Genomic DNA, 27,952 nt, shown 5'->3' with positions numbered 1-27,952 from the left:
ACACTCGGGGTTGGGGGTGAGCCCTACACCCCCTCACTTCCAACACAGAAGACCTTTCTACCCCACTGTCCCTCCAAAGATTCAAAACCAAGTTCAGTCTGAACCATCTGCAACTTTATTCCAGAGCAGAAATAAGTCATTTCCTAACAATAAATATAAAAAAAATAATAAATTAAGGTTGAAAAAAACAATACCCAACAAAACAAAATCGTTAACACTGATGGAATAATGAATGTTGTCTAAAGGGGCAAGATATGGGTGGACTTGCTTCCAGCCTGGGAATGTCTGACACAGGCCGTCCTCTGCCCCAAGCCCTGGCCAGGCCCCCTGCCACACACACATTCTCTCCACAAAGTACAAAATATATATTTTAAAAACCTCAACACAACCAAGCAGCTTGCGAGGGCCCCAGGGAAGCAAGAGTTTGGCCCACTGGGGCTGAGGACAGGGCCCGGGGGTCTGAGGAAGGCACAAAAGGTTTGGGGGAACCACTTTGGGTCTCTACAGCTGAGTTCACCATCTGTCCTCTTCTCGAGAGTGGATGGGGCTTGAAGTACCCTGTTCCCTTGGCCACCGGGTAACCCCCCCACCTCCTAAGACAGCGAAAGGGAGGTCAGTTTGGAAATGTCCCACTGGTTTGTCCAAAGGCTTTGGCGGGGCTCCTGCCCCATGGGATGCTGAGAACATGGTGGTGCCTGCTAAGTGCTTGGCTGGCTGTCCTTCGTAGGTAAAGAGGCCCCCCAGCCTGGGGTCCCTGAGCATCTCAGTTTAGGTCAAGGTGTCGTCCAAGACCCCCCCAAGCAGAGGCCTCAAGGTGGCATCAATGAGGGACAATTAGAAATAAATAAGGTCTTTGGTGGCCAGGCGCGGAGCTGGCAAGTAGGCCACTCTGTTTCTTCAAGTATTCTTGGCCAAAGGGGGCACAAGGCCATGTTGGGACTCAGATGGGGATCCCCACTGTGTTCACCTGGTCCTTGAGTCCTAACAGGCTATAGGCGATGCGCTTCTGGTGGCCAGGCAGCCGTACCCCGATCCTCTTGATGTCACTGTGGGTGGGAAGAGACAGGGGGAGTTAGAAGCTGGCATGAGAGAGGATGGAGGAGGAAGTGGGGAGGAGAGAGAACTGGGAGGGGGGACCTTGGGGACCTAATGGGGCAAGACAGCTCCACTTAGGTAGAGGCCTGACATGAAGATCCACATCCTGAAAGCTTGCTAACTTTGACAAAGTTAAGAAAATGATAGAAGTGTTGACTCTGTAACTTTTTTTTTTTATTCCCCCTCCAAATCACATTTACAGGATTACCTGTGAGGCAGGTGCCCTTTTCACCCTCACTTTGCAGATTGGAAAACTGAGGCTCAGAGAGGTGAAGTGACTTGCCCACAGTCACACAGCTAGGAGGTGGGAGAGCTGGGAATCAAACTAGTTGTGAACGTTGCATTCCCTCTCCCACCTCAGGTCTGTCCCTAATGTCCCCATCTAAGACCTCCTCTGTAGGCAGCACTGATGCCATCACCAGGGACAGGGACCCTCTAAGGGTGTTGCTCACAGCCCTCCATCCAAGGTGGCTTTCTACCCATCACCTTACGTCAGCCCCCACTCCCTCCAAGTTTCCACGGCTGCTAACTGAGGAAGGGCTCAGGAAATACTTGTTGAGGGACCATCAAGGGTTAAAGCTCTGCTCTCATGGGAGGGGCTTGCAGGTCACCTGAGGCAGGTGTATTCCCTTTAGGAACCTCAATTTCTTCACCTGTAAAATGGGACAATAGTGCCCAACTGGAGAGGGTGGGAGACCTCAGAAACTGGGGCAGAGCGGGAAAGAGGCCTCAGTACATCAGTACCAGATAAAAAGATGCGCCCAGGAGCCCAGTCCTGCTGCCCCTCTTTCCACGCCCCTTCATCCCTTGGTAGAACCAATAACCACTTATGCTCCCAAAGCCCTGGAGCAGGATGGTTATTGCTCACTCTGGGAATTTTCTCCTCCGCCATCCTCACCCACCAGCCCCAACCCATGAAAACACCCAGGTTTTTATGGGCCGGCTCCTGGCTGCAAATGGAGCTAATTATACAGTGCAAGCTCCTATTTGTAATTCCGAAGACATGACTTTCTCACAGGCTCTGGGAACCCTTGGAGAAGTGCTGAGCAGGGAGGCAGACCCAGGTGGGTGGGGAGGGTGGCTCAGGGACCTCCAGGAGGGGCTGGCGGCTCCCACTATAGCAGGAAGGTCAGGAGTTGGACAAACATCTGGTAGAACTTCCTAACCACCCGCTCCAACGCCATTTCTTTCTTTCTTTTTTTTTTTTAATTTAAAAAAATTTTTTATTGGGGAACAGCCATGGTCATTGGTTACACATTGTTTTTATGCTACAATGGCAAAGTTGACTCTTTTAAGGAGGGTGCAGCTCACAGTGGCCCATGCAGGGATCAAACCGGCAACCTTGGTGTTATCAGCACCACGCTCTACCCAACTGAGCTTACTGGTCGCCCCCTCCAGCACCATTTCTAATCTGTATGGTTGGGGGTGTTGGAAAAAAAGCATGGTTTTCCCCACCCCTGTAGGTCTCACAGTGTGGCTCCCAGAGATGCATTTGCACCACCCGGGAAGGAGGCACCTAGTGAAAAGGCAGGATCCCGGGCCCACCTCCAGACTCTCTGACCTTGAAGTTCTGAATGTGGGGGGAGTTTGCATTTTATTAGGTTTAAGAACCAGTGGGTTATGTGAGCTATAGGAGGGCCATGGCTGAGACCTGGTCCCCTGGCCCATCCCCTCACCCCTATCCCCACTGGGAGTCTAGGGCAGGCCTGGTACACAGTAGGTCCTCAAGGAGTGTGTGCTGAATGATGAATGAATGAATGAATGAATGAATGAATGCTTTAGTGGAGACTGAGCCATTGCCCAGGCCACCTTGGGGCTGTCTCCCAGACCAGTGTAGGAGCTAAGGTTGCTTCTGAGGCCTGTCTAGGAGGCAAAAGCCCTGGTCTCGGAGGCAGGAGGCTGAATTCTAGTCCTGGACTCCATCAAAGCCTTGGGTGGGTCCTGTCCTGTCTTCAGGCCTCAGTTTCTATGTAAAACGGGAAGCTTTGATTCGATGCCCCTGAGCCACCTGCCCCAGCCGTATTCTCTTTCAACACAAAGCCCCCCAAACCTTCCTTGTCTCATTTCTTAACCACAGAGACACACCAGCCTGTTTCCCCCTTGGGGATACAGGGCAGTCACTCCCATCATGGGGGTGAGGAGACACATACGTGGAAGAGGCCACCTTTTCCCTAAGCACTCACAATGCCAGTCCTGGCTCTGGGGAACTCAAAGGCCACCATTTCCCCAGGGAGTACCTACTATGCGCTGCCCTGGGCAGAAGGAAATGGCCTCACATTTCTGTTCATTCATTCATTCACTCAGCAAACAGGCCATCAGTGCAAAGCCTATGCTGAAGGCATGAGGAGACCATAAGGCCCATCAGCCTGTGTCCCCCACACCCCTCCTAGGACGCTGTATACAGCAGCCTCGGACACCAGACAGGGTCTTTGGATAGGCTGGACATTTTTCTGGGGTACAACATCTAGCACTTTCCTTAGCTCCTCAAAGCCATTTAGAACCTCTAGTCTAGCTAGAAACCCCGTGACTCCAAAATGACAAAGAGATGAAGGCTCAAGCCGAGAAAAGGTGGGCGCTGTGGGACCACAGGGGCACATGCAGCCAGCCCCTTTGGGAGGCTTCAAGGAGGCAGGGAGGCCAAGGTCAGGTGGGGGAAGGAGGAACTTGAAGTTTAAATTCCCATCCCAACGAGAAAGCGCTAAATTCTCCTGAGACCAGCTCAGAGCCTCCCAGGGATCCACGGCATGTGTAGACACAGCCTTCAGGCTGAAAAAGTACTTGGAGATCCCCATTTATCTCGTTTATTTGAAATAAAGAAGGAGGCAGAGATGGTGTGAGTCACGCAGGCCCCGGCTCGGAGTACCAGCCGGCGGGTAGGAGGCGGGAGCGGGGAATGACTTCCTGCCTTTCTCCAGGCCTTTTCAAAACACAACACACACACGCACACACACACAGCCTCCATCAATCCAGGACAGCCCTGTCCCTGCTCGTGGGAAAGGAATTGTCCGAGAAGCACCCCGGGCTATTTTGGGAAGCCTTTGAGAACATGTGTTTCCTGTAAGCTCTTCTCCCTGCCCTCAGCTTTGCTCACCCAGAAGAGAAGCTGCACTGTCCTCAGGGGGAGCCCCTGGAGGAGCAAAGGGGGCTGTTCCAGGCTCCCAGGGAAAAGGAGGGGGCCCATGAACCCTGGTGTTTGCTGTGGGCTGTGGGCGGAAAGCAAGGGAATCGACGATTAAGCCCTATGTACCAGCCGTGTCACCTGTACTGTACCCAAGCAATCCCGGCAACGGGAAATGGAAACCAAAGCTCAAAGATGGAACCTAATTTGACCAAGGTCACCTGCTAGAAAGTGGCAAAGGTGGGACTCGAACCCAGGTGTGACTGCAGAGCCCAAGCTTGGGACCCTGCAGCTGGCTGGCAACAGAAGAGATCCCGGGACCTGTTTACTCAATCCACATCTCCAAGCCTCCCTCCGGTCAGCTCTGTCCCTGCCTGACTCCCATCCCCATCCGTCCCCTGGGACGGGCCATGCTCTTGTCTGAGAGGCCTTGATTAGTAGATGGAAGCCCAGCTGAGCGGTTTCCAGAGGCCCCAGAGAATGTTCATGTACAGGCCCCAATCCCAGAGCTTCTGTGACCTAGAACTGTGGGAGGCAGGGGTCATTCCCTCCATGTGGTTCCCAAAACCTCTCAACCCCAGGCCCATTCCTGCCATGAACTTGGACCCTGTACAAGTGAAGCTATTGGGACATAACACTATTTTTAGAGGCACAAAAGGCTAAGAGGATATAATGTCTTCTCCCTCCTGGGGTGGGAAGAGGGGTCTGTGCCAAGGCCATGCCGGGAAAGGTCCCCGAGGCTGCAGCTGAGAGGGGAGAAGTGCTCCCATAGGACAGCCTGACAAAGGGCAGAACCCAGGGCTGGGCAAGGGGTCACTGGCGCTTCTTGCCAGGCTGGCCCTCAGGGCTGCCAGTCAACCGTGTGGGAAGGGGTGCCTGGGAAGGCTTCGGCCGGGGCCCTCTCTCCTGGGCCTCAGCCGGGATGTCCACAGGTTCTGCTCATTTCTTCTCAGCGTCCTGGAGAGGAACGCTGCCCCTACCTGGCTGTGTAACCTTAGGCAAGCTGTGTAACCTCGCAGCCTCAGTTTCCCCACTTGTGAAACAGGGGAGTTTTAGTAGCATCTATTTAAAAGGCAAACAGGGAACTCAATCAGCAATGGCTGTGAAGGAAAGCTTTTCTTTTCCCAGGTTCCCGGCTATAAACTGTGTGACCTGAAGTAGGCCATGTAACCTCTCTGAGCCTTAGTTTCTCCACGAACGGCCTCCATGGTCCCCGAGCTCTGGACCCTGACTGATCAGGGCTGGAATCCAATTCTGCCCTTAGTGGCAGCAGGACACTGGGCGGGTCACTGCACCTTTCTGCACCCGCTTCTCACCTGTCCAGTGAGAATGCTGACAGGATCCACCTGCCCTGTTATCATGAGGACTGATTCAAAGGACTCACGCAGAGAGCCGGCGCATAGTCAGCCCTCGATTAATGCTACTGTTATTATGACAATTACTATTACTTTCCCACTCGGGAGAGCAGATGCTGGAAGAGGAGGGAGCCAAGCAGAATTGCTGGCTGCCAGCCTGGTTCTGCCTTTCCTGCAAAGCCTGTCTTCCAGAAAGAGAAGGAACGAGAAACAGAAAGGAGGGGCGTGTCAGGAGGGTGGAGGAGGAGTGGATGGGTGGCAGAACCTGGAAGTGGGCAACAGCACGGGCAGAACCCTACTCACTCGTTGGTCATCTGCACCACCTTCTCGATGGCGGTGTAGCCGGCCGCCAGGAAGTGTTCTGTGTACTGCTGCATCTTGATGGACTCCAGCCACTCGGGCACTGTGCGGAAGGGCACCCCCTCTGAGCCGCTGGTGCTGGGCAACCGGATGGACACCCTACAACAGGAATCACCCGTCCTCGGGTCAGGGGCTGCAGCACCCAGCCCTCCCTGGGCCCTGAGCCTGGGCAACTCACCCAGCTGCCCTGTGCCTCAGTGTCCCCATCTGAGCAATGGGAAAGCCAAGTCGGGTAGGTTCAGGGAGACAGCCTGGCACATCGGGAGCACTCAATGTTTATAGCTACTGCTGCCTCCTCTACCCCGAATGACCACACCCCCACCAATAACCAGGAGAAGCAAAACATTGGGAGATTCAGGTTCCTAGAGTCATAGTCCCAGCCTGGCCACCGGACAGCACATAAGATACTTAACTATTCGTCATCTACAAAAGGGGGATAATTACAGGACCCATCGGCAAGTTGTTTAAATGAGTTGAAACATGTTAAGTGCTGAGCGCAGTGCCCGGCACACTTATCACACACGTTGACTGCTTCCGTTAATGTTACCTGAGCCAGCCCCTGGCCAGTCTAAGTAAAGCCCATGCATAAGTTGAGCCCCTCGCCCACTAGCCCTGACTGGTCACTACTCAGAAGTGGCTCAGGAGTATAACTGGGGGCCGCCATGGGTGGAGGGCATGGGACTCACCGGGGGTCAAAGTCAGCCAGGGTCTTGAGAGATTCAGGAGCTCGGATGAGCTTGTCGAGGATGCTGACGATGTCCGCGAACTTGGGGCGGCGGGCGCGCTCCTGCTGCCAGCACTGCATCATGAGCTGGTAGATGGCGGAAGGGCAGTCCATGGGCGTGGGCAGCCGGAAGCCCTCGTTGATGGCTTTCATCACCTGGTGGGGGAGCAGGATGGTCAGGGTGCTTTCACAACCCCCAAACCCACGCAGGGCCCCTGGCAGCCCGAGTTCACGGAAGTGGGCAGAGGAGGGAAGGGGAGCCCCAAAAACAGACAAGATAAGCCTCTTTTCTTGAGCCCTACACACAACGTTCAGAGCTGCACAAAGGGCAAGTGCTAAGGGGCTGTCTCCAGAGTTCCTGAGCCTGCTCCCTCACAGGACACCCCAGGCAGCAGCCACGCTGCTCCCCCTCCCCCCGTCTCTGGATGTCTATACAAGCTGCCCCCTTCAGCTTGAGTGCTCTTCCCCTCCTTGTCTTTACCTGGCTACCTTACTGTGCTTTGTCTCAGCAGAGATGTGACCTCCCCCGGGAAGCCTTCCAGACCTCCGGACCGTGTGAGGCACCATGCATGTGCACACACACATGCATTCATTCACAGGCGCATGCACATATGAATGTACACGCATGCACGCACACACAGATACATACATGCACACGCAGGTTTCTTTCTACACACACACACACACACACACACACACACACACACACACACACACATTTCTTGGTCCTTCTACTGACTGTAGGCAGGGACTGGGTCTAGAATCCAGCACAAGGTCTGGCCCTCAGTAATCTTTTACTGAATGAACCCATGAATGGTCCGTACCAGATACAGATTAACCCCAAACTTCTCTGCTAGCCCCTGGGAATCAGGAATGAGTAAAGGGTTCAGGTCCAGGGCAGGCCTGGCAGGGCAGCGGGGCTTACCTCGTGGTTCGACAGCTCCCAGTAAGGCCGCTCACCATACGTCATCACCTCCCACATGACGATGCCGTAACTCCACACATCACTGGATGAGGTGAACTTGCGGTAGGAAATGGCCTCCGGGGCGGTCCATCGGATGGGGATCTTGCCACCCTGCAGGGGACCCAGGAGAGTCACCGCTGTCCCCTCTGCTCAGCCCGAGGACTACTGTAGCTAGGTCAGGTATCACGATTGGAGCCTCTCTTCCGTGCTCCCTACAGGTGTTCTTGCGCCCTGAGGTCCACGCCCCAGGCGTGCAGGTGCGAGGACCCCAGAGCAGGGTGAAGGCCCCCCACCCCTGCAGTGACAGCCCCCTGGCACTCACACTGGTGGTGTAGGTGGCCTCAGGGTCATCCTCTAGCACACGGGACAGGCCGAAGTCAGACACCTTGCAGACCAGGTTGCTGTTGACGAGGATGTTGCGGGCGGCCAGGTCGCGGTGGACATAATTCATGTTGGCCAGGTACTTCATGCCGGCCGCGATGCCCCGTAGCATGCCCACCAGCTGCAGCACGCTGAACTCGCCGTCCTTCTCCTGCTGGATCACAGGCCTCAGCCACCAGCCAGCCCAAGCCCACCAGGGCACCCCCGGTCTCACCGCCATAGGTCCCGGCCCATCCCGGCCCACATGCTTACCCGAAGGAACTTGTCCAGGGCCCCGTTCTCCATGTATTCAGTGATGATCATCATGGGCTTGTCTGCAGGGGTGGACACAGGTGTAAGGGGATGACTGTAGTTGTAGGGGATGGCGCAGGTGGGGGTGGGCACAGCTGTGGACAGAGCTCCTGTTCGGTAGCCCTAGTGGGCAATCCCTCTCCACCCCACTGTGGGTCAGGCCCCTGAGGGTCCCCCACCCCCACCTCTGGTGACAAGCCTCACATTTGGAGACGACGCCCTCCAGGCGGATGATGTTGTGATGGCTGAACTGGCCCATGATGCTGGCCTCGCTGAGGAAGTCCACCCGCTGCTTCTCAGTGTAGCCAGCTTTCAGCGTCTTGATGGCCACAGGTACCTCCTTCTTCCCTGATGCCTTCAGTGTCCCCTTGTACACCTCCCCAAACTCTCCTGCAGGCAGGCAAGGTGGGAGGAACACCCTAGTCAGCCTGGGCACCAGGTGCTCCCAACTGCACCAGGCCACTTGGCAGGCGCACCAAACTCACCTGCTCCGATCACCTTCTGCCGTGTGACACAGGACGGATGGATCTCGGTGGTGAACTTAAGCACAGCCTGGTTGGGGTCCTCGTATGTGTGGGGGTCCACATAGGTCTTCAGGGGCTTCAGTTGTTCTGAAAGGGGGAGGAGGGGCTGAGTTACAAACAGCTCAGGGAGGGTCCCTGTAAGGGGCTGCCCCAGAGGAGGAAGAGGTCGTGACGTGACCGGGAACCAGGAGACCGAGACCAGGCTGCAGGGCATAAAGCTTTGGCTCAGCCCCTTTGGGCCACCCCGGGAAGCCCTGAGAGTGTCCTGGCTGCCCCGGATTCCACTGCAGAGCTAAGGAGGCCCATGGGGACAGCAGGGACAGGCAGAAGGGGCTGCAACTCACCCGACTTGGAGAAGTAAACGTCCTCTGAGGACTGGCGGGTCCGCAGGCTCTTTCTCCTGAGAATCCCACGGGAACAAAACACACAGGGAGGTCAGTGGCCGGCTCTGGCCAGGAGCCTCCTGACCCTGCTCTGGTCCTGAGTAGGGGCTCGGTGTGCTCTGCACTCTGCTCAGTTGGCAGAGGGCGTGGGGAAGGCTGGGGTGGGGTGGAGAGGAAGTGAGCAAGCGGGCTCACTCCTTGGGATCTGCACCCTGTCATGGCCCTAATGAGGGCTTTCCTCAGCAGGACTTCCTAGAGCTTCCTGCCTGCGTGTCCAGAGGAAGTGTGGACACACAGTTAATAACGGAAGCAAAGTTAGTAACTGCTCCGTCCCGAGCCCCCACGGCACGCCAGGCACTATGCTGAGCACTTTATAGTTCACTGCATCTTCATGCCCTCAGGAGGCAGGGATTAGATCACTATCAGCCCATTTTCCAGACAGGAAACTGAGGTTCCCACCCCTCTGCATCCCACCTGAGCCCTTGCAGAGCCCGGGCGTGGGTTCCAACAAACCTGCGATGGATGAAGAGGCCGATTCCTACCAGCACCAGAAGCATGACAACGCCAACGGCCACCCCACCAATCACCGCCATGTTGCCAGATCCTTCCGTGGCTGTCAGGGGAGAGCAACCGATGACAAGGAAGCCACCCCCTCTACATCATGGTAACACCTCATCCTGCACCCAAGGCCCACTTTAGGGACGCAAGAGACATGCTGGGTGCTTTTACTTGTGATGGTTCATGAGGATCTTTATTCTCATTTCACCGATAGTCAATGACAGGCCTTCCCCTGAGAATACAGTAGGCTCTCCCAGGTATATGACGCCATGTGACTCTTTCCACCATACAGGATGTGAACTGGGTCTGCCACTGCCAGAGCCCATGTCCTTCCTTCTCACAACACTGCCCTGAAGGCACGTCCCTGGTCCTCCTCCCCTCAGCCCTCAACTCGGCCCCATCCCCAGGTTTGGAGCCGGCCCACACAGGGCTGCCCTAGGCTCTGGCAGACCAGGGGGGGGCATTTCTAAGTTCTTTGATCCATTTCCTCCTCCCAGGATGTCTCTGTTTCAGGGCCCTGGCCCGGCCCACACACTGGTCCCCAACTCACACAGTGTCTGGAACTCGTGCACCTTGCTGCCAGCACCCTGGCCCTCCTGCGTCAGCGCCTGCACCTGGACCAGGTAGGTGGTGTCTGGAGCCAGGTCATCCAGGGTCACAGAGAAGCCCTCAGTGCGGCGAACGTTGTAGCTATTGGAGTCCCCCTGTGGATGGCCAGCGGGTGGAGGGGCAGACAATGAGGGCAGGGCATCAGTTCAGCCCACCAGAGACCACTCTACGTTAGCAAACTCGATGCTCTGTTTACAGAGAAGGAAACTAAGGCTCAGAGAAGCGAAACGACTCACTCAAGATCACAGCCCATGACTCGGGACTTAAACCCAGGTCTGCCTGATCCCCAAGAACTGGCTCCCCCCGCACCCCGGCTATCTTGTCTAGGAATTCCAGAACGCTGTGTCTTCTCTCCCACAAATCTCTGCGGCGTTGGCCTGGCAGAGGCGGCTCTCAGGGAGAGCCCAGAGCTGTCTCCCCATCTGCAGCACGGAGCTTCTACAGACGGCTCTGCCGTGTGCAGCACCTAGGTGACCAGCTGGCCCTCTGCTCACTGCCCAGCTGGGGCCGCCCTGCCCCGCTGAGTTACCTTCTTGCGGTAGGTGACTTCGTACTTCCACACACGGCTCTGCTGAGGCGGGGGTATGCTCCAGGACACGCTCAGCGAGGTGGTGCCGCGGTCCTCCAGCGTCACCTTGGGGGGTTCTGGACACGACAGTGGGTGGGCGTGTGAGGAGCTGTCCAGTGGCCGGAGCCAGGACCCTCAGACCCGGTCCCATCCAGAGCTCAGGCTCTTTAGACCCCCACCTGGGATCCTCAACTTCCAGTTCCAGAAAACAGAGCCCCAGGACCCCCCCCACACACAGCAGGCGCATCAGAGCATTTGAGTGCATGAATGATAAACATAATAGCTGACTCTTGCCATATACTTTCTATGGACCAGGCAGGCACTGTTCTAAGGCCCTTATATATAAGAATTTATTAAGTCTTCTCAATAGCCCTGTTACTCCATTTTACAGGTGAGGAAAATGAGGCTTAGAAAGGTTAGATAACTTGCCCCCAGTCACAGAGCTGGCAAGTGACACCAGAGGCTGTGCTTTTAACCACTAGCGGCTGCCTCTCTCTGAACACAGCCAAGCCCTGGGTGGCCATCTTCTTGAAGTCCCACCTGGGCGACAGCCGCCCCCACCGGGCCCCTCACCTGTCTGGTTGATGCTGACGCTGGCGGTGCGGAAACTGCGGCTGGTCACCAGGTCTGAGACGCCGTTTCGGGCCTCGACGGCAAAGGTGTAGTTCATGTGGGGCTCCAGGTCACTCACTGTCACACTGGTGCGGGTGAGCACACCCGGTGGCTCGGAGTAGTGCACGCTGTCCTCGCAGGGCCTGCACTCGCCTGACTCAGGCAGGCATTGTTCGCAGGTGACCCTGTAGACGATGTCCTCACGGCCCCCGTTGTCCTGGGGGGGCTTCCAGCGCAGCTCCACTTTGGCACCCATGCCCACAGCTGTGAGGTAGCTCGGGGCGGAGGGTGGGCCTGCACAGAGGGCAGAGGACAGAGCTCAGATCCAGGTAGCCCTGGACATGTCAGCCACCACACCACGCCCACCTCAGTCACCCTCCTCGACCCACTGCAAACTCACGTGTGCAGGGCATTGACAGCAGGTCCTCCGGTGCCCGGAAGTAGCCTTCCTCACACTCACAGTCGGTGGCCCCCTCTGGTGAAGGCAGGGTATGTGCAGGGCACTCCAAACAGGGGCTCTCAGACACGTCGGACTTGAAGAATCCAGGTGAGCAGGCTGGTGGGCACAGAGACAGACATCAATCAGTTCAACCAGTTCCTACCCCCAAGCAACTTTTCCACTCCCTGGCCATGGGATCCCAGGCAAGTCGCTAGCCTCTATGGGTCTGTTTTCTCACTGGTAACATGGCAAGCACATAGCTCACACCAGGCACCCAGGAAATGCCTCATCCACGTGCTCCAAACCTTTGCGTCAACCCCCACCGGCTCTTGGCAATAAGCGCCAGACCCCCGAGCCTGGCCGTCGAGGCCCACGTCTCACTCTTCAGCTTCCTAAGCAATCCTGTCTCACACCTGGCTGAGTACTGGACGGAGCTGTGTCTCCTTTAATCTGTGCAGACCAGCCTGAAGGGTCCCCACCTGGACTTTGAGATGCCAAGGGAGGTAACTGCGTCTCCTTCACCGTTTGTGTTTGGTGATAATTATCATCAGCATCTCATCAATCAGGCGCACCGGCTCAGGATGCTACCCCTGCAGGTGCTCCCCCCGCACCCCAAGACCCGACCGCCTTCCCGTTCCGGGGCTGGCCGACCAGGAAGCAGGAAAGGCCAGGCCTCTAGCATGTTCTCCAGATCTGCTTCCAGGAATGAGTCATTTCCACCACTCACAAGGGCAGCCAGGAAGCAGCTTTTCCTCCCCTGGTGGCAGGTCCCATCCTGGCCAGGCCGGCTAGCGGCTCAGGCACCTGACTCCAGAGCCTTCTTCCTCCCACCGCCTTATCCTGCCCCTGACCCAAGTCCCTTCCTGGCCCCACAGGCAGGAAGCGGCCCAGACACAGGGATCACTGCGCAGGGCTGTCCACGGCTTGGGCAGCTGCTGAATTAGCCAGAATGGGGTAGGCTCACCCTAGACACATCTTGCACAACCCCGCAATCACTGCCCCCCTCCTTCAGCTTCATCTGTAGAGAAGGTCGTGAGACACCTCCAACCTCAGTGCCACATTCATCAAACGCTTTCCAATCTTCTACTCTGTGCCCGGCCCTGTGCTAGGCGCGGGCCCTAAGATGCACCAAAGCCCCTGAACACAGGGAACAGGAGCAAGTGACAGCATCTACCATAAAGGGGTGAGCAAAGGGCTGAATGGGCGGAGGCAGCCTTGGCCAGAGGTCTGAAGAGTCACAGAGGGGATATTTCGGCTAGGGCTTAGAGGCTGAGTGGGAGTTCAGCAGGGCGGATATATTGGGAGGAGTCAGGGGTGAGAAAGAGCAAAACTAACACAGAAAGTATGAGTGGCTTTTGTTGATGAGTGGGCACAAATGATGGGGAACAGCAGGCAATGAGGCTGAGAGGTTTCCAGGAACCAGATTGAGAAAGGCCTTTAATGCCAGGCCAAGGAGCGGGGGACTCTATCCTGAGGGCAATGAAAGTCATTGAAGGTCTGATGCAGAGAAAAATCTTGGACCAACTCTCCCTCCTGTCCAGTCCCTTATGGGAGCAGAGGTGGAGGAGGACTCAAAGGACACCAGTTCCTTCAGGTCTTGGACAGCGACTTCCTATTAATGACTCTGCTTGCAGAGAGGGCTCCCAGGCCACCCCAGCAGCCTCTTTCACCCCCTCCGCCTGTCCTGCGGTTTCCTGCACATCAGAACCTCTCAGCACAAGCTCTGAAAGAACTCAGGCACACGCTGTAGGGAAGGGCCCTTGCCCAGGACAGAGGGAGCCTGGGACCTGACTCCTGCTCTGTGCAGTCTGGAGCCCCAATCAGAAACAGTGACTGCTGATTAAGCCGCTACTGTGTGTAGCTCCTGGGCGAAGCACTTGACATTCATTTAGCCCTCACAATGAGCCTGTTGGGTATACGCGGGCACAGTTATCATCCATTTCTCTTGGGAGGTGGGGGAACTCATGCGCAGAGAGGCTGTAAAACAACTAACTTGTCCAAGGTCAGCAAGTTCCTTAAGACACAAAACCAAAACCTGAACCCAGGATGCCTGACTTTGAGCCCTTTCCCAAGAGCATCTCAATTTGGAGCAAAGAGGAACCAACGTTCTGGAACAAGCCCTAAGAGAGAGGAAGTGGGTTCTGGTCCACTTCAACAGGCAGAAAATCCCAAGACTGATTTCAGAGCAGCTGGGTGTGTCTGGGGTGGGGGAGGCTCCTAACACAGGTCTTCTCACACTGAGCACACTTATGTCCTAGGGGAAGAAAAAAGTGGAATCAACCCCGGGAGCGGGGTTGGTTGGGGTGGCCAAAGTGGCCTCCTTTAAACCCCAAAGGTCCTCCAAATCTCCTACTGTATTTAAGAAATCCACGTGTATTTTGCATTCCTCCTCCTATCTCTTACAATCCAAAAATAGCTCTCTCCTCCCCCAAATCGTCAAGTAAAAATGAGAAAGCTGGGCCTTGTTTATCCTGGGATTTCAATTCCCCCGGATGCCCTGACTTGTCCGCCGAGGGGCCTACTTGTCCCCGGTAAGTGCTGGCTCTAGGAGGTTCAGGCCCAGCAAAGTTGGGGTACTCAAGGACCCCTAGAATCACAACTGCACATTCCCAGCCCAGGCTCTCAGTCTGGGGAGGGGACCACAAGCCCCCACAGCTCAGGTTTGCTTCTGCTGAAGGCTTTAGCCACCTGCAAACCCCCATATGGTCCCCACTCCACACCACGTGGCTGCTGCTTCCCAGCCCCCCAGCCCCGGAGCCCTATGCCAAGAGGAGGAAGTGGGCAAAGAGTCGGGTTCTATTCTTTGGCCCCAGAGCCCCGGGGTGGCCCGCCTGCTGCCGGCAGGAAAGGGAATTTGGAGAGATTTCCGCTGCGGATGTGCCAGATAATACAGTGAAGAGGCAGCGTCAACAGGGCCTGTGCTTGCCTGACGAGAATGTGTTGCCCCCTTCTCCAACCACAGAACTCCAAGGGGCTGCCCCCGGGGCCCCGCCAGAGTGTGCCAATGCTCAGGGGCCCCAGAGTTCATTTGTAGGACACCAGCAAGCTCCTATGTCTTCCTGACTTTGCCTGATTGGATTTCCTGGCATTCTGGGCAGGCAAGTGGGGACAGGGGTCACACACTAGGTGTTCACATATACTTAACACAGCCACATACACAAAAGACTCACTGTCCCTTAGCCAACCAGCAAACTCCTATACATCCTTCAATACCCAATTTGTATATTGTAGAGCTCCTTTACACAACCCTCCCAGACTGTCTAATTTCTGGCCCCCTTCTGCCCCATTAGGGCATCTATTACTCAATCCTATGTTTACCAAATAAAAATTGAGCACTTCCTACATTCTGACACAATGCTGAGTGCTGGGATCTGATGGAGAGATAAACACCGGTTCTGCTCCGGGGGAATTTACAGACTGGCTTTTGTGCTCCATTTAAAGTTGTTTCTACACATATTAGGAGCCTCTATGAGACTGGCAGCTCCTGGAGAGCAGGAATGGAGTCCGGTTTATCTGTGTCCCATGGCCCAGCATAGGGTCTGGCATGCAATAGGTGCTCAGTTAATGTTTGTGGACTGGATGGATGGATGGATGTGTGAGAAAGTGCCAAAACCTACAACATACTAAGCATATTAAACAAAACATATTAAACACACACTCTCGGGCCACAGACGTGAGCAGTGTTTCCTATGGGGATGACACACCAGGATACCCACCTGCCTGGCACAAGAGCCTGGCTTTGGCACACCTGTGGAGAGCTTCTCTGGCCCTGGTCCCTGGCAGGCCCGGACCACTCCAAGCAGGGGAACTAGGGCACAGTGGCTGCACCCAGGGCTGCACCCCGGTTTTTCCAGTTCCTGGTGCCCGCCCCTCAGGTAGAAGCGTGGGGTGACTCAGAAACAGACGCCCTCTGGCATGACGCAAATTCAGCCCCTGGCAGAGCCCCTCTCCCCAGGCCCAACCACCTCCCAGGCCAGAGGTGGCGAGGTCAGAGGATCAAGAGGTCGCGGTGGCAATGGGCCTGGGGCCAGTCACCTCCCCAAGCAGTGCCCAGCTGGTGACCACGCACACCGCCTCAGCCTAAGGATGTGGAGCATGGACTTTGTCTCATGCCGTGACAGGCAGAAAACGGCAACCCATAAGTTACCGACCCAGCAAACGAGGGCAACTGATAACTCCAGGCCCTGGTGGCGTCTTGCTCCCCAACAGGCCATCATCCCCACAGAGGCTGGCGTCTCCAAGGCCCGATTGCTGCCGGCACCTTGCCCTTTCCACACACGCCCTGGGGAATTATCTTGGGGCACATTCCTCCACCAAGCCATGATAAGCGCGGCTCCCACAAACCCTAGCCTCCCCACCGCCTGCTCTCTCCCTACCACCAGCCTTTTATCTTTTGTTTGCTTTCCCTAGCCTCCTTCCGTTCTGGGGACCCACTCACCTCCACCTCCGGGGAGGGAGGGACAGAGGGGCCTCCCCAAGGAGCTGCCAGCACCTGAATTTGCCCCCAGTATGAGCTGAGGGTGGGGCAGACCTGGCATGGAGAGGGAGGTCCCCATGCCCCCCACGCCTGCAGGCCAGAGGGAACTCTACAAAATTGAGGCCAGGTGGCACTCCCCAGGGAGGGGATAAGTCCAAGGGTCAAGAGCACACAGAGCCCCCAGCGTCATGTCCTGACAAAGCAGGGCCTCTACCAATAGCCCGTCGCAGCCCAGGGCCACCCTGCCTAAGACCCACCTTTACCGGAGCCATCTCCTGCCCAGGAGACGCCTCCCCTTCAGCTATGGACCCAGGGTTAGGCTTCGGCCACTCAGGATGCCAGCGCTAGGACCCTACTCCTTGCCACATGTATTGAGGTCACGTGGTCAACCGTCTGCCAGAGCAATCCAGGTTCTCAGACTGAACCACAGCAGAAAGTGACAGGAGGTAGACCCCGATCACTGAGACCAAGAAGGGACTCACCAAGGTCACACAGCTTGTGGGTAGGACACACATCAGGGGCAAGTAGAGACAGTATACTGCCTTTCTCATGCCAGACCCCAGCTCCTTTGGTCACTAGTCACTGTTTCCTCTCTCTGTGCCTCAGTTTCCTCACTTGTAAAGTGGGGATAATGTCCTCAGCCTCTCTGGGTTGTTTGTGAAGATGAAAGAAAACTTGTGGAATGCTCAGCACGGTGCCTGGAATGGGGGGTCCCTATGAACTGGGGATAGAAAAACTAGAGTAGAGAGGGGACATTCCTAAGTGGCTGGGCCACTTAAGGGAGCAGGAACCTCCAAGGAGGGAATTCCCAAACCCCCAAGGCCCCCACCTCCAGCTCTGGCCTCGCAGCTGCTGGGCTGAGCCTCTGGCCAAAGCCACTGGCCACCTGCTCACCTGGCTGGCAGTCCCCATGGCTGAGGCGCCAGCCAGGGCCCCACCAGCTCAGCTGCCGATGCCAGCACAGGAAGCAGAGACGAACAGGGAGACAAAGCCGCCCCTGGGGAGATGCCGGTCAGCCTGAGTGACTCCACTGTCCCCCAGGCAGGGCTGGGTGGAGAGGGGGTGGGGGTGCCGCAGTGAAGCTGGCTCATTCCTGACATAGCTCACGAGAGCTCTCCCTGGGCAGTGTGCCCACCTGTCCAACACAGCACCTGCGAGGTGCCTCCCTTCCATTGTCCATTTAACTCTTTCCTGAGTTCTGAGCTTCCTGGGGAAAGAACCCTGAAGAGAAACGAACTCAGAATAACCTGGACCAGGTGCTGGGTGACCTCAGGGTACCTACGCCCCCTCCCTGGGCTCAGTTTGTCATCAGTAGAGGCCCCAGTGGGAGAATCTGGGTCTACAGCCTCGTGGAATGTCAGGCAGTTGGGGGCAGACCCTGCACCTTCCTCCATTTCTCCCTCACCATGCTCAGTAACGGCCCTGCAATCGCCCCACCTCCTGTACCAGGACCTGCTATCCTGGGGCTGCCCTGAGAGCCCGTCCCAAGGCCAGGAGCTGAGTCAGGGATTCCAAAGGAACTGGTCATTTCCCACCCCGTTTCCTGACCCCTCCTCCAGCCTGGACACCACTGCGCGGCCTGGATTCAAATCCTAATGCAGCCGCATCTTAGCTGTGTGACTCCAGGCAAGTCTCTGAGCCTCCCTGAGCCTCAGTTCCCTGTCTGTTAAATGGGGGTAGATAACAGTGTCTGCCTCATAGAAAGGTGGTATGAATTCAGCAAGTGACAAAGCATTTGCTTAGTCCGTGCCTGCTCTCAGAGCAGAGCACTTGTCTACGGGAGTTACTATTATTCTCTCGGTCGGCATCATGGTCAGGGGCTGCTGGGAAAAGTCTGGAGGGATAAAGAGAAGCCGAGCTAGAGGTTCCCAGCCCCTAAAGCACACTGAAGGCAATTTCGGTAGAGGGGTCCCAAGGAGGGGAAAGCAGGGCGACAGGTGGCTGGCAGTTGAGAGCGTCCTACCAGTGAAGTCAAAGATTTCACTCTCGGAAACCAGTCCTCCCTACCGGGGGCCTGCTTGCCCTGCACAAACAAAGCCTGCTAGAACCCTGACCCTCCACCTCCGGGGAAGGGAAGGCTGCCCCCCCTCCTGGAGAGGACCCCCTCCCCGCCAGCCCCAACCATCCACTTATCTCTGCAGGGCCTGAATCACCAGCCTGTGGAAAGTTTTCAGCTGCCCCTCAACCCCCACCCCCGCATTCCTGTGTGAGGCTGTCATGTGGGAGGAGTCTGCCCGACCCACTGGGCTGCCTCAGCCCCCCCATCCCCCCCACCCCGCAGTCATTGTCTGAAACTGGGAGTGTGCACTCGAGGTCACCTAAAGCAGGGGCTGTCTGGGGAAAGGGGACTCACTCAGCAAAGGAGAGCTGGGAGGACAACAGGGTGGTAGGAAGGGCCAGTACTGAGATTACACCACAGGCTTATGGCCAGGAAGGCTCTTAGGGAACTTTCTCATCCAGTGGTTTGCAGGCTGTGTTAAGCAAGGTGCTGAGGATTTGTTTTAGGAGGCAAGTGGGGCCTGCCTATGAGAAAGGGCTTCAGGTTCCTCCAACCCTTCAACCCACTTCATAGGTTGTAGGATCCCTGGCTAAAATCAAAGTATAAAGTCAGCTGTTATACTTGAACTTCACACTTTATTGACAGGAAACCTGAGGCCAGAGAGAAAGAGAGATTTACCCAAGGTTATCTAGTAGGTATGTGCAACTGCAGGGACTAAACCCCCAATTTCTCAATACCCCACTTAGCAAAGAAGCTCCCAGAGAAAGGGGATGAGCTGGCCTTCCAAAGGTCGGCCTGCATTCCACAAATGCCCTGTCCCACAGGCGTTTCCAGAAAAAAAAAAATCATCCATTGAAAAACTCCATGTTGCTGTAGAGATTTCCACTGTCACAGACCTTGGCGGTACCAAGCCACAGCCTCCCAACGTGAGCTTACTAATGCCCAGGCCCATTCCCAGAGAGAGTCTAATTTAATTGGCCCCCCTTCTCTGGGCCCAAGTCATCCTCAGTAGAAGCCCCTATGGAAGGAACTGGGTCTACAGTCCTGGGGAGGGTCACACGGTGGGGGGTGGCGGGGTGGGGGCAGGCCCTGTGTCTCACGCAAGATTTTTCAAAAGCTCCCCAGGTGATTCTCATGTGCAGCCAGGGGATGTGAACCCTGGGTCCAATTCACTCCCTTCCATTCACTCCACAAAAGAGGAGCCTGAGACGCAGAGAGGTTGAGTGACTTGCCTCAGGTGCATTAACACCGTGAGGTAACAGAGATGAAACTCACTCCTGGGACTGTACCAGGTGTCCAGAGCTGGTATACAGTAGATACTCAAGACATTCTTGTGGGATGAATCAAAAATAACAACCACACTTAAAAGCACTTATGTGTCAGACACTGATCTAAGCACTTTACAAGCATTAAGTCATTTGATTATCATAAGACTCTATGAGATGGACACTATGTTCATGTCCGTTTTACAAATGAGGAAACCCAGGCACTGAGAGTTTAAGGAACTGGCTTAAAGTCACACAGCTAAATATAGAGCCAGGTTTTGAAGCCAGGCATTCTTGTCCTCGAGTCCTTGCTCATAACCTCCATACCATACTGTTTCTCAATGCATTCGTTCTCAACGAACTAGTGAATCCAGTCATAAAGAAACTGAAGTCCTGTGATTTCCACGGACAGAACCACTGCACATCAGAGCAGGGACCTTACCCCACAGTCCCAGAACTGAGACTAGGGCCTGGGAACACAGCCTTCACCCCAGTACCCCCTTTCCCTGCCACCCCTGTACGGTCATCACTCACCCTGGCAGGCGTTCTCCACCTTCTCATATCCCTCCTGGCACAGGCACTGACCGATGGGCACTAACCACTCGCCGTCGACCGCGCAATGCATGCGGGGCTCTTCACCCCCAGGTGGCACTTGAGCGTGGTCCACGCAGGTGCCAGCCACGGTGGCCAAGGACGGTGCGTCAGAGCCTGCGATGGTCTCAGGGAAGCGGGCCAGACCCTGCAGGAGCTCGGGGCATTTCTTGTAGTAGACGCGGACAGAGAGCAGTGCCACACAGGCACCAATGTCCTGGAAGGCCAGGTAGAAGCCCTTGCGGCTGAGGGGTCCCACAGAGCGCTCCTCCACATTCAGCTTCACGTGGCGGGCCTCAAAGTCACTGCTGACCGTGATCTCGTCAGGGGCGATGGTGTCGATCTTGGTGAACTGGCGCTTCTGGAAGTTGGTGCCATAGTCCACGTCCGACTCGGCGTAGTAGAGGTTGAAGGTCTCCTTGCAGGAGCTGGCGCCCCCGGGGAAGCTGTTGCAGTCACGCACGGTGAACTTGAGCTCGATGAAGATGCGCTCGGCCTCCTCTCGGTACACCCAATTGGTGCGGAGCCAGTTGTCCTGGTCGCCAGCCACCACGTTGCACACCGAATACATGTAGATGGGCTTGTCGTCCATGATATTCTGCATCAGGTCCCACTGCACGGGGCCGACAGGACAGTTAGTGTGGGCAGGTCCCAGGGGGAAACTGAGGCCCAGCAGCAATGCCCAGGGGGCAGAGCTGGGCATCAGGAAGACGCTTTTCAATTCCTGCTATCCTCTTTCTACAGGGAAGGGAACTGAGGCCCAGAGCGGGGATTCATGTCACCCCCACACGCTACAAGTGCTGAGCTGGAAGCTGTCCCCCTGGCATTTCTGACCCCCCAATTGTCAGGGTGCAGAACTCCTGTGTTAGGCTGTGAGCCGGGGGGCAGAGACTGGGAGCTTCGTGTGGCCTCAGGTGGATCGCTGAAACTCACTGATCTACCTCAAAGAATTGCTATGAGGATAAACTACAGAAAGTCTACAAAATTCTGAGTACTCTGCCCGGCAGGGATAAATGAGACAGCTGTTGTACAAGGCAGCTGGTACCATCATACCATCACCATCATCACTGCTCACCGGGCCTGCATGTGTGTGTGTGGTGGCAGGTGAAGAGGTAAAGTCAGAAACAATGGATGGTCCCTCATCGTGTAGATTTTGGTTTGGGGACGGATCAGTGCATATTCTTCCCTGCTCAGAACATAGCTCAGCCTCCTCCAGGAAGACTTCCCAGGTTGGGCCAAGATTGGGCCAAGTGCCCCCCCTCTGCTTCCACAGTCTCCATGTCCCCTTTGTCACTGCACTTGGCACCTATGTGGTGACCCCTACATCTGCTCCCACACTAGATTCTGAGCTCCTTGGGGAAGGGAGTATGTCTAATTCCCTTCTGTATCCCCCAGGAACTGCCTAGAACTGTGTAGGTGCTCAGGAAAGTATTTGTTGAATGAATGAGTGAATGAAAGAATGAAAGCGGAGGAGCTGAGGCCTGAGCTGCACGGTGTGACACTGGCCAAGGCCTCAAATGCCCTTGGGCTTCAGTTTCCCACTCTGTATAATGACCAGGTTGGATTAGATGATCTGTGTTCCCTCCCAGCTGGACGTTCCAGGATTGTGGAAATCCACTAGAGCTACACCCAAACCTCCTCAAAGCTAAAGGAACCAGGGACAAGCACCTAACTTATGCAGATCCGGCCAGCAACGGGAACTGTCCAAAGTAGCCCCCTGGAGACACACTTCTCCCAGGTCAGGGGCCCCAGAGCAAACTCAGCAAGGACCTATTGTGCAGAGGAGGAAACTGAGGCCCAGAGAGCAGCAGTTTCTTCCCTAAGACCAAACGGTAATCATGCTCAAAGTCAGGGAAAGGACCCCCGTGTCGCCCACCAGTCCTGGTCAGAGCAGGTCAGAGCAGAGGGGAGGAAACTTGCGTGGGGATGAGGTGAAACAAACTCAGTCCTGAGCAGGAAGGGGAAGCAACAGCTGCGGGGGCAGAGAGAAGGGCCCAGCAGGAAGGAAAACTGATCGAGGTTTTCCTGGGGCTGTGAGCACCTGAAAGCACTGTTCCCTGTCTCTCCCTCACCACTCACCTGGGCTGGGACCTGGAAGACAGGGTGAGCGTTTAATCCCATCCCTCCCAAGAGGGAGATGGAGGGACCCAGAGGGGGGCCCCCTGACCATCAGCTCCCTGGATCACCTTCTAATCCCCAGCCCACTCCACGTGGGATGGCCGTGAGCCCAGTGTGAGGAGCAGGACCCTGAGCTTGAACCCTGGCTGAGCTGTTTGATCTAGGCCGGCCCCATCCTCCCTGGGTCTCAGTCTCCCCATCGCCACGTCTCCGCCCAACCTGAAGGCTTACCCCTTTGCCATATGGGTGTGTGAGCCAGCCGAGTTCCCCTTTAGCTGCAGCAAAATCCAACAGTGCAACTGGAAGAGACAAGAGAGGAGGCCGGTGAACTTGGGGGTATCTCCAGGGGTCAGGCCACAGTGGAAAAGGTGAGAGACCCCCCCCAGGAACCCCAAGAGGCCTTGACGGCTTCCTCAGCCCTCAGAGAGTGACCCCACTATACCGGGTCACCATATCCAAGAGACCTGTCCCTCAACAGATAGGGAAACAGAGGCCTAGAGAAGGGGTGGGATCTAGTCAAAGCCACAGAGCAGGTTGGGTGAGGTCTAGGCCTCTTGTCTTCCAAGCCACGACTCCAGCCATGCTGCCCCCTCGGTCAGATCCCAGCTGGGCAGAGCAGGACAGAGCTCAACCCAGTGGGGGAACAGCAGCTGGACAGAGAACTGGGGCTGGCAGGGTTGTTAACCATGCCACCCTGTCTGCTTCCTGGAACAAGGTCCTTTGGCAGGACTTCACTTGCACATGGGCCTTGGGGGCCCTCATGTCTACTCCTGCCCCGTCTCCCCCAGCATGAAATACCCCCAATCCCACCCAGCCACGTAGCACACACATATGCTCACACATATGTACGTACACACGTCTCACGGCACTCCAAGGAGAGAGGGCTCTTAACAGGTGGGAACAGCTCCAGCGAGGGGAGGAGGAACCAGTGGGGGGTGTCTGGAAACTGATCTTCCCACCACAAAAGCCACAGAGCAGGCGGGATGAAGCCCTGAACCCACAGGGGCCTCTAGGAGGGGCCCAGAGATTCCCACAGCTGGCTAGGTCCCCTCCCTGGGGAAGTCGCTCCCGCTGCCCCTGTCCCTCACACCCTGGCTACTGCCCTGTCAGGGGTGCCTGTGGGACAAGGGTTGGAAACCCTAAGAGGGGACTTCCAGGCCTAGAGCGACTAGGTGCCAGTACCACGCTGTCCCCAGAGAGGCCTCTGGCGCCTGGGGGAGGGACACAGTGCCAGGGGCTTCCCTCACGCGAGCCCCGCCCTTCAGCAGCTCCCAGCAGTCCACCCGGACTCTCTGCCAGGCTCAAGGGCAGCAGCCAAGACCCAAGACCCCAGGTACTGCCCCACCTCCATTTCCAAATAAAGTCCAGGTAGCTGCCAACAGGTGCCACCCTTCCTGGAGGGTAAGGAGATTGGGGAACGGGAGCACGGAAACTAAGCGAGGCCCCTAGCTTTGGAGGGTAAAGCTCCAAGGTGGAGGTGGGTGAGGGAGCAAGCACTCACTTCCTTTGGACCCTGGAGCACGAGGAATACAGCCTGAAGAAGTGCTTTCCTCAGGGCCAGGGCCTGGAAGAATGACTCTAAGGGTAGACAGACCTCCAGGCAGGCAGGGAGCAGAGGGTCCTGATTTAGAGGTGGGGCTGGGGGGTGGGTCCAGGAGCCTGAGAGGCGTCTCAGAAATCCTTTCCTAAGGTTAGGCTGCCCGGCTCCCCTGAGCTGAAGGCCTGAGTGTGAGGCACTGCCATCCGACCCACTGACCGGGCCAAATCTCTCTAGGAAGGGTCCAGCAGCCCAGACAGGGGAGAGGAAATCCGATGTGGCACCGGCCCCAAGGCTGCAGGGGTAGGGGAGGGTGGCAGGGGGGTGGGGAGGGACATGGATTTGTTCGGACATGCCCAGGGCCCAGGCTTGGAAAACTCACTAACTCCTCTAGCAAATGGAATGTTCCGGCTACACAGGAAGGAATCTGGGGGTTCCTGGCTCCGGCTGGGTGGATAGGAAGACAACGGTGAATGCTCCTCACAGTCCTGGATACCCCCCTCCCCAGACAGGTAGCAAGCACAATCCATGCCTGAGGGAGGGGGCTCGTGGCTCACAGGCTCTGAAGAGTAAACCTGACACGGACAGGACGGACCCCCACCGCCCCTGCCAGAGCACGGCTCCCCTTCCAGCCCCAGGGCTGGCTCTAGAAGTATCACCGGGCTCAATCTGAGAAGAAAAGAAGCCTTCACACAGGAAGGAGCCCCCCTCCCGGGAAATTCCCTAGAGCCAATCACCAGGAACAGGAGCCCAGCCTAGTCCCCCACCCAGATGGGGGTGCGGCTCTCTCCCCAGCTCTTCCAGGGGCTGAGGCACCTGATTCCCTGGAAAGGGTGGGGGCCTGGGAGCTCCCCAGCTGCCAGGAAGCCTTCGCTGAGAGGCCCCGGCCAGGCAGGGCTCATCCAGGAGCCCTCTGCCGCTCATCCCACCCTCAGGAAAGCCTCCTTCTCTCCCTAAAGTTCTATCATCAATGTCATCCTTGCATATTGTTTTACTCAAACGCGATATGATCACCCAGTCCCCTAGTGTCACTTCCTGCTCCCCCATCCCTCTTTAGCCAAGACTGGATCAAAGGGGAGGCAAGAGATTCTGGGGGGGAAAAAGAAAAAAGGGAAGGGACAGAGAGCAAACTGACCTCTTACAGAATCAAGAAGCCAAGGATTTTCCAGGCCTCCTGAGCACTCTCCAGGTCTTTTCCCATCAGCCACTTCAAGCCAGCCACCCCTGCACCCCTGCCCAGCGATTCCAGCTTCTCAAGAAAATCCACCATGAAACCACAAGGCAAGGGGCCCTGGGCTCTGGCAGCCCAAGAAGCCAGACGCTCAGCTCTAACCCTCGCTGTGCAGAGGGCCCTGGCTGGCGAGGACTTGGGCCTTCCTCAGTTTCCCCTTTTGTAAAAGGAGGACAGACTCAGTGTCCATTGAGAATCTAACAGGCTCCATCTGAGTCTCCAAATACAGCCCGGCTCCTCCACCCACAGGGAGGGAAAGAGAAAGGAGAAGTGAGCAGCAGCCTGGGTTAAGGGTAGCAGGGGCGCGTGGGTCCTTTTCTCTGCCCCTCCCCCCCCAGCCCACCCCTAGGCAGATTCACCACATCCTGAATCCCAAAGAACAAACCAGCAGCTGCCAGCTGGGCCATCATTTCCCCACCACCACCAAAGACACACCTCCCTAGGGAGTTCTTCACAGGGGCTTCTGAAGCCTAAGCGAAAATGTTCCACCAGTCTCAGGACTCTGCAATACACACGGTTTTCCTCTCCTATCCCATGGAAGTGGGGGGCTAGTCATTTAGGCTGGGGAGGGCTCGACAAGGAGGCACAGGAACAAGGCAGCTCCAGGCTTCCAGGCCAGGGGTTGGGGCTGCAGCATAACAATTGCCCAGCAGAGTAAGTCCTGCCTAATCCCACCATCCCCCCTTCAACCTCCCCGCCACGGGCAGCCTTCGAAAAAGGCCTGTAGTGATTCCAGCTGTCTCTCCCCTTCTCCTCAACCACAGTCCCCCAGGAAGGGGAAGGACTAAAAGCTGAGGGGGTGGGGGTTATTGAGGGTGGAAGAAATCCCTGCCACCCACTCCTTCTGCAAGTAGGGACCAGGAGCCCTGCCTGACTGACCCAAGGACTGAACAGTATGCCACCCCCCCTCACACACACACACACCTCCACCCACAAGGGCTCCAGCTCTGGCTTCTTTTCTTCCCAACTTGAAAAAAGCAAAACCTCCAACCTCAGTTTGGGAGGCGGAAAAGGAAGGCAAGGCTTAAGGAAACTTCTCAGCGGACCAGGGCTTCCTCCGCACTTCCCCCTGGTGGAGCCTGCGGAAGCCTCGCTCTGCCCAGGCCGGCGGGGAAAACTTGTTCTCACCATTGGCAACTGAAGCTGGCCTCCAATGGGTGGACAGGAATGTCCTCTGCCACCATCAGGAGGCCCCATCCTCTCTGCGACCCTAGCTGAGGGGGAGCGAACGCCCTCATCCACACACCGGCCAGCCCAGGGAAGAGCCTGCGGGCCCCTCACCCAGGGCGGCTCAGGGAGCGCAGGGGTGGGTGTGGGTGATTCAATCCCCACCCCCGGGTGCCCGGACTCCCTGGTGGCCCTGGGGTGATGGCTCCACACCTCGAGAGGCCGCACCCCCACCTGCCGCATTTCCTCGTTCTGAGTCACCCCTTGCTCAGAACGCTTGACTTTGGGACTTCCTGTCCGCTCTCGTGGCCACGAACCTGTCCCCAGAGCCTGGGAGTGAGGGGTGGGAAGAAGGGAAAGCTGCGCGTGGGCAGACGGGCCCGAAACTCCCCGCGTGCTCTCCTCCGGGACTGGAGGCAAAAGGGGGCGTGTAGAAAACCTCAGCGACCGGGGCCTTCCGCAGCGAGCTTCCCGCGGGCCGAAGCGCCCCGTCCCCAAAATGAGGAGCCTCCCCAGAAAAGCCTTCTTCGCAAAATCGGGACAGGCAGGTTGGTGAATTCAGGTCACCAAGAGGCTGAGTCGGCGCGCGCGCGGAAAGCCCACCAGACACCTCTTTCTCCAACGGACCCCCCGTGCCTCCACCGGAACGCGTTCCTGAAGCCGCTGCCGGGGCTGCAACCGCGTGGCCGGCACTGCGTCCCCTTTTCGGCGGCCTCCGAGCCCCGCGTGCCCAGGCCGCCACCCTTAGTTCCTGAAGCCCCTAGAGCCCCAGGTGGGGGTCCCAGATTTGTCCGAATCGCAGCCTGCGCGTCCTCCCGATCCCAGCACGCCCGGACTGGGCGGCGCCAGGTGGGTTTCCAAAGTTGCGCGCGTTAAGGCGCCCCAGGATCCGGGAGGCGCGTGAGTCCGGTGGTCCGGCCACCTGGGTTGGGTGGGCCGAGGCGGCCACCGCGCACACACTCACCTTCCTTGCCCTCCGCCGCAGCAGCGCCCAGCATGCAGCCCCACAGCAGGGCAAGGCTGGCACCCGGTGCCCAACGCTCCATGCCGCGTTCCTAGCTCTCGGCCCGATTCGTGCCCGGCTCCCGCACGCCCGCACGCCGGCCTCGGTGTCCCGCTCCCGCCGGCTGCCCGCGCGCAACTTCTGCACCTCCAGCCCCGAGTCCTTAATGGAAGTTGGGTGAGAACCGGCTCGTGTTCATTCATGCCCCGCGCTTACGTCACCGAAGCCACGCCCCCAGGAATGTCTTTAAAGGGGCCGGGCTGGCACCGGGAGTGAAGGGAGGGGAAGTCCCGAGAGGTTTGGGGAGGGCCGTGGGGCCCTCGGGACTCACTGGCGCCCCCCAGGCCCTTCCAAGTTTGAGCATCTCAAAGAGCCAGTGCCCCCAGGGTTAGTCCTCCCGGATCTCAGAGCCGGGATCTGACACAGACCAGGCGCAGGGATAGTTTTGCGCTGAGCCATCCCCACTCTCACCCTTTTGCCCTCTGGGACCGGGTTCAAGGTTGGCCTGAATGTCTGGGCTGAAATGGGATGGGATGGTGGGCGCCAAGAAGCAGTTGCCTCTAGCAGCATGCCTAGGAGAGGA

At 57.0% G+C, this 27,952-nt stretch overlaps 1 protein-coding gene across 6 annotated transcripts; it reads right to left on the bottom strand.

The window, feature by feature from the left end:
• Window positions 1-92: 92 nt before the first annotated feature.
• EPHA2 (EPH receptor A2) lies at window positions 93-27,531 on the bottom strand. Of its 6 annotated transcripts, none has more exons than XM_019654917.1 (17): window positions 27,331-27,531; window positions 22,663-22,730; window positions 20,257-20,926; window positions 11,943-12,098; window positions 11,504-11,836; window positions 10,892-11,007; window positions 10,304-10,457; window positions 9,709-9,808; window positions 9,157-9,212; window positions 8,774-8,899; window positions 8,493-8,678; window positions 8,250-8,311; window positions 7,939-8,151; window positions 7,578-7,727; window positions 6,615-6,808; window positions 5,872-6,027; window positions 93-1,046 (listed from the first exon to the last, which is right to left on the bottom strand). In XM_019654917.1, the coding sequence occupies exons 1-17, from the start codon at window positions 27,410-27,412 to the stop codon at window positions 941-943; spliced, it is 2,928 nt and encodes a 975-aa protein (XP_019510462.1). In that variant the 5' UTR covers window positions 27,413-27,531; the 3' UTR covers window positions 93-940. The 6 variants fall into 6 exon arrangements, with proteins under 6 accessions (XP_019510462.1, XP_019510464.1, XP_019510468.1 ...); XM_019654919.1 differs by lacking the exon at window positions 27,331-27,531 and adding an exon at window positions 26,191-26,210; XM_019654923.1 differs by lacking the exon at window positions 27,331-27,531 and adding an exon at window positions 26,124-26,144.
• Window positions 27,532-27,952: the final 421 nt, after the last annotated feature.

Source organism: Hipposideros armiger, unplaced genomic scaffold, assembly GCF_001890085.2.
Source record: "Hipposideros armiger isolate ML-2016 unplaced genomic scaffold, ASM189008v1 scaffold_232, whole genome shotgun sequence".
NCBI classification, from domain to species: Eukaryota; Metazoa; Chordata; class Mammalia; order Chiroptera; family Hipposideridae; genus Hipposideros; species Hipposideros armiger.
This window is presented reverse-complemented; position numbering and strand designations above follow the sequence as displayed.